The 6,000-nt window shown below is 48.8% G+C and overlaps 2 protein-coding genes across 3 annotated transcripts in view; both read left to right on the top strand.

The window, feature by feature from the left end:
• The first annotated feature begins 387 nt into the window (after positions 1–387).
• On the top strand, positions 388–3,821 carry AURKC (aurora kinase C). Of its 2 annotated transcripts, none has more exons than XM_030848390.3 (7): positions 388–761; positions 881–917; positions 1,159–1,350; positions 1,759–1,897; positions 2,319–2,467; positions 3,178–3,352; positions 3,519–3,821. In XM_030848390.3, exons 1-7 carry the CDS (start codon positions 734–736, stop codon positions 3,687–3,689), a joined length of 891 nt encoding a protein of 296 aa, XP_030704250.1. In that variant the 5' UTR covers positions 388–733; the 3' UTR covers positions 3,690–3,821. The 2 variants fall into 2 exon arrangements, with proteins under 2 accessions (XP_030704250.1, XP_060145436.1); XM_060289453.2 differs by having other exon boundaries at positions 389–549.
• Positions 3,822–5,383: 1,562 nt separating this feature from the next.
• LOC115848067 (zinc finger protein 805) overlaps positions 5,384–6,000 on the top strand; it is a 47,912-nt gene continuing 47,295 nt past the window's right edge. The window contains exon 1 of the mRNA XM_070044401.1: positions 5,384–5,621. Within this exon, the coding sequence (XP_069900502.1) occupies positions 5,589–5,621 (33 nt within the window). The 5' untranslated portion in view covers positions 5,384–5,588. The remainder of the gene's footprint in view (positions 5,622–6,000) is intronic.

Here is a 6,000-nt window from a genome sequence, read left to right as displayed (position 1 = left end):
AGGAGGACCCTGGGGAGCGGCTTGAATAGGACACGTCCTTCAAGCTGGGGCCAGCTGGGCTGCACGTGGTTCTGGAGTTTGCCAACTGCATAACGTACCCCGGCAGCTTCCTACGGTTGGTTTATATTCAGTCACACCTCCGTCACGTCACTGAGTTCGTTAAAGCAGTCACTCAGTCACGGATTTATATGTTTGCTCATTCATTCAGGCTTCTTGCATTACAGACTCTCCACACCCCTCCACCCTCTCTCCCCTTCCGGTTTCTGGCGCTCCCTCCTCTCGTGTCTTTCTGCCCCGGCTCCCGCCTTCCTGTCTCCGCGCCCTGCCCTCTCATTGGCCCAGCGCCTTAAGTCCCGCCCCGCAACCACGGGCGGGAGCTCTCATTCCTGTCTCTTCTATTGGGCACGCTGCCTAAGCCTCAGACATTTCAACCAGTGGGAGTCAACCAGGAACTACCCGCTCAGCCAATGGGGCCAGAGCACTTAGTATAAAGGGCCTGGGCCGCGTTGTCTAGGATCTTACCTAATTCAGTAGTGGGTCTGTGCGGAGGTGAGCCTCAGGGGAGCCCGCAGGCGGTGCCCGCCCAGTGACTGCCCCGAGGCTGCGTGGGAGCGGGTCGGGACTGGAAGAGCCTCAGCCTGAGGGTTACCTCCTTCCTGGACACCCAGCTCCTCAGGGCTCAGGAAGGCGTCCTCCTCACCACCATCTTGTCTAGTGAGCCTCCCGAAAACTGATGAAGTCGGGCAGTGCGCAGCCCGCAGGTGAAAGGGATAAGTACCAGGACCAGAGAAAGAGGGTTTAGAAGAAAGGCCTGGTGTCAGTTGTTGGGGGTGGGTGTGCACAGAAGAAAGTGTTGACGTCTCTTTTCTTTTTTCCGTAGCTGTAGCAGGTCAAACGATGCCCAGCATCCCAACCGTGTGAGCGCTTTTGTTTTGTATCTGAAAAAGGAAGGGGAGTGGGACCGAGGGATGAAGAGCAAGCTCCACGTGTGAAGGTTGCCTCATGGGACTGACAGTTATTGACCAAACACCCTGACAGGGCCCTTGAGAAGGGAAAGGGGCCCAGGGAGGGTAAAGTGAAAGAGGAAGGCGAGCATGAAGTTTCCCTGACTCTCCACCCACCTCCGAAACGGAGACTCTTTTCCTTCTCTCCTATCAGGCGGCGCCTCACAATTGATGATTTTGAAATCGGGCGTCCTCTCGGCAAGGGAAAATTTGGGAATGTGTACCTGGCTCGGCTCAAGGAAAGCCATTTCATTGTGGCCCTGAAAGTCCTCTTCAAGTCCCAGATAGAGAAGGAAGGACTGGAACACCAGCTGCGCAGAGAAATTGAAATCCAGGCACATCTACAGTAAGGACAGTCTCTGTATGAGATTCCTGTTACAGGTTCTTTTTTTCACTTGTTCCTGTTTCCTCTTCCATCTCCGACATCTGAACTCATCATTTCCCCCAATACTACCCCCAAATAGGCCCTTTGCTTTCACCTTGAAGATTTTTTTTTTAACATCCTTATTGGAGTATAATTGCTTTATGAAGATTTTTTTCTCTGCAGTTCATTCCAGTTACACCATGTAAAGCTCCCTGTGTCAGACATCAGAATCTTGATGCCTGTTTCATTTTCCCCTCACAAACTTCCAGATCATGCTGTTACTATTCTGGTCCCAGCACAATTTGCCCCTTGTGTGACCAGTCATTTGTAATAGCATCATGAATTGGGCCTCAGGGAGGAGTCTTGACACTTCCTCCTTCTGTTGCGCAGACACCCCAATATCCTACGCCTGTACAACTACTTCCATGATGCACGCCGGATGTACCTGATTCTAGAATATGCTCCAAGGGGTGAGCTCTACAAGGAGCTGCAAAAGAGCCACACATTAGATGAACAGCGTACAGCCACGGTGAGGTGGGAGGCTGAGGGCTTGGGTTCATGAGTTTCCTATGGGCTGATGGGGGTCACTGCTTGTGGTGGTCATGAGTATCCAGATTGCTTTTTTCTTTATTTCTGAATTTCAGTCTATAAATTTTATATAATGACTCTTATATCCTACAACTTCACATTTGGATACCCTAATTACCCCCAGAATATTAATAAATTGTGTGTGTAAGTTTGGATTCTTTGGTTGTAAGCAACAGAATCTAAGTGTGCTATCTTATGGAAAGAAACATGAAAGGCTCTACGGCAGTTCACTGAATAAATGAGTGGAACTGACTTAGAAATAGGAAGCAAGAGATTTTTGGGGGGCTCCAGATGGGAAATCACAGCAATAATCAGCCCATGGCCAGCTCCATTTCCAGATTGCTTTTTCTTTGCTCACACAGGTAATGGAGGAGTTGGCAGATGCTCTGACCTACTGCCATGAAAAGAAGGTGATTCATAGGGATATTAAGCCGGAGAACCTGCTGCTGGGGTTCAGGGGTGAGGTGAAGATTGCAGACTTTGGCTGGTCTGTGCACACCCCCTCTCTAAGGTAGGTCAGGTGGTGGCACCCTGGGTGCCGGTTAAGAATGATCCAGTTTGATTTATTTCACACGTAAGATCCAGATACAAGCCTAGGTTTGTATTTAAATACTACCTTTTTCAAATGCCTATATTTAATGTGTATTTGTAGACTGAAAGAATGTGGTTCAACCATTTAACAGAGATTAATCTCTGTTAACATATAACTTTACCAATAACTTTCCATGTAAATAAATTAAGAACCATTGCTCCATAATTCCAGGAATTTTACTGTATGAATAAACCATAATTAATTTACTTCGTCCCTCTTGGTGTACCATCAGTTTGTTCCAAATCTTCCTTGTGAAAATATCCTGGATCGTGAGCTAAATAATTGTATGAAGAATTCTAAAATATGGAGGGACTTCCCTGGTGGTCCAGTGGTTAAGACTCTGTGCTTCCACTGCAGGGGGGCACGGGTTTGATCCCTGGTTGGAGAACTAAGATCCTGCATGACGTGCAGCACCTCCAAAAAAAAAAAAGTTCTAAAATATGGAGTTGGTGGATCCCAGTACTTGCCTTCTTCAAACCTTGATCTGTATTGAAATTTGGTGTTTCCAAATTCCTGTGCCTGCGAGAGGACTGCCAGGATTTCCTAGGGTCTCCTGTCTCATTGAAAGCTGGGGAAGGAGTTTCCCTTATACTGATCCTCTGCTTAGTGCTCCTTTCTCTGCCCTCTAGGAGAAGGACAATGTGTGGGACACTGGACTACTTGCCCCCAGAAATGATTGAGGGGAGAACATACAATGAGAAGGTGGATCTATGGTGCATTGGAGTGCTCTGCTACGAGCTGCTGGTGGGAAATCCGCCCTTTGAGAGCCCCTCCCATAATGAGACCTACAGACGCATCCTCCAGGTGGGAAGGCCACACTCTGGGCATTCATGTGGGAGCTAGTCAGTGGGGGTTGGTGGGCCTGCGTAGCCCAGGGCACACACAAAGATTGTCTGCTAAGATCCCGAACAGTGCCTTGAATGGACCAAGGAAATTAACCATACTTCTCTTTCTTCTGTGGCCTCATCAGGTAGATGTAAGGTTTCCCCCATCAATGCCTTTGGGGGCTCAGGACTTGATCTCCAAGCTTCTCAGATACCAGCCCTCGGAGCGGTTGCCCTTGGTCCAGATCTTGGAGCACCCATGGGTCCGGGCCCACTCTCGGAGGGTGCTTCCCCCATCTGCTCAAATGGTTTCCTGAGCCCTGTATACCCCTAATCCTTTGTGATTGCTCATGGAGCCCCCTTGGCTCTGGTATCTACTCTGTCTTTTGTTTCTTTTCTTTTAAGATGCATCTTGCTAATTAATAAAAGCTGAATCATTTTGTACCAGGTCTTTATAGTTGCATGAGTTGGTGTGTGATTGAGTAGAATCTTTATTTTATTTATTTATTTATTTATTTTTGGTCGCACCACACAGCATGCGGGATCTTAGTTCCCCGACCAGGGATTGAACCCACGCCCCCTGCAGTGGCAGCACAGAGTCTTACCAGGGAAGTCCCTAGAATCTTTATTTCTGTAGAAACTGTTTCCCATGAGAGCAGCCCAAAATGATGCCCTTCCTGGGCCGCAGGTTTTGTGACTTAACGACTCTTCTTGAAAACAAGTTACTACTTTATGCAAATAACCACCCTGGTGGTGCATAACCTACCACCTATCCCAGTGGCTCCTAGACTCAACTCACTTTCCCCATATTTTCAGGAGTATGTCATTTGTAAAACAGGACACTAATCAATCCAGAGGTCCATTCTCTTTATACTGACATCCAACATGGTGCCATCTTCAAGATAAAATGTTTCACTGCACATCAATGCCATCCAATTCTCAAATGAATTCACTAGCACTTACGCGGTGTTGTCATATTATTGCGTCAGGATAAATCATCCCTGATAATAAATATATCTTCAACCTCTTCTGAAATGATGTGCTCTGCTTGCAGCAATTTTGGGAGTTTTCTTCCAACATTCCCCTACATCCTCCTGTTGCAGTTTTTTGTGGCAGCTGCTCCCTTCATTTACAATAAGCTTGACTGCACCAGAGTAAACATCCAGACTACTCAGCGAGGAGCTCAAACATGTTTTCTGATCATTTTGGGCATCTTTTTCACCACTGTGTCTCCTGACTAAAAACACTCCATTTAGAGTTTACCCTGTTAATGTTACTTCCACCACCATATCCTATACATTCTCCTCAATGTGAAATGTCCAGCAGATGCAGGACCACATTCCTATATGACCAGAACCACTAAGTAAATACAAGCTATTCAGCCACTCCACTCTAAGATGAACAGCCCTACCATTGCAGATCCATCATTTAAATGCTCCAAGGGAATTCCCTGGCGGGCCAGTGGTTGAAACTCCGCGCTTTCACTGTGTGCAACCAAAACAAACAAACAAAAAAAAACTGCTCCAAGACATTGGCTCATAGTTTTTTCACCTGCACCTTCAGTGCTCCTTGGTTCCCCAAAGTTGTGTCCCCTGTGAAGAGGCGGGTCTGTTTCAGGGCTCTGGGTCTCTTAAGTCTTTTTTCTATTTTTCTTTTTGCCGTGCCTTGCAGCTTGTGGGATCTTAATTTCCCCACCAGGGATCGAACCCAGGTCCCGGGCAGTGGAAGCGCGGAGTCCTAATCACTGGACTGCCAGGGAAGTACCCCTGGGCCTCCTAAGTCGTTTACATGGAGGAATAACGGCTCTGGAACGCGCTCCGAGGCCGGTTGTTTGTTAAGAAAAAACTACATTACCCAGAAGGCGGTGCACCGCACGTCTGTAGCAGGCGCTGGACCAATGAAGGCCCAGGGCGGGGGTATTTCCTGCGCAGGGGAGGGACTTCCGACCCCATTGGCTGTAGATGTCATTAGCGCGCGACTGTTCCGTCCACGCCAGCTGTGGGGAGGGGATAGCAGTTCAGTGGCCGCTTCTAGTGCGGCTCTTCGCAAATGAGCAGAAAGGAGGCTAGGGCTCGCCTCCGCGCATTTGAGCGAGCGGTGAGCCTCCGCTCGATCGGCCACCCAGCCCAGGGCAGGAAACGGGTGGTGGTCGGCTGAGCCCGCGGTACCCGCCTCTGTCGCCGCCTCTACGGGCCCCGCTCTCGCCTCAGGGTCCCATGATGGCGTCGGCGTGGATGGACCCGACGCGGGTGAGTGGACCACGTTTCTGGCCTTGCTGCTTCTCTTCTGGTTCGGAGAGGGCTCCTGAGCAGGGTGGAAGTCAAGAGAGGCGCTAGACTTCTCTTTGCAGTTGTGTTTGTGTACGACCAGTGGAGCTGGCTCGTCACTGACTTTATTTCCAGTCTTAGAACATGCGAGACTGAATATGCAAATGGAAAATAGACCGCGTATAAAAATAGAACTTTGACAAACAACCTGACCCGTGATCCAGTCCCTTATCTACAATCAACAACCCAGGAGTCTAGCCCGGCCTAAGACTTGCCAGAAGCCAGATTCCTATCTCTAGAGACAGTCCAGGAAGAGAAACAGTGACTTATGTAACATCGGCCCCAAATGGCCAGGACTTGA

Source organism: Globicephala melas, chromosome 19 (genome assembly GCF_963455315.2).
Source record: "Globicephala melas chromosome 19, mGloMel1.2, whole genome shotgun sequence".
Taxonomy (NCBI): domain Eukaryota; kingdom Metazoa; phylum Chordata; class Mammalia; order Artiodactyla; family Delphinidae; genus Globicephala; species Globicephala melas.
Note: the sequence above shows the minus strand (reverse complement) of the source record. Positions and strands in the feature narration are given on the sequence as shown.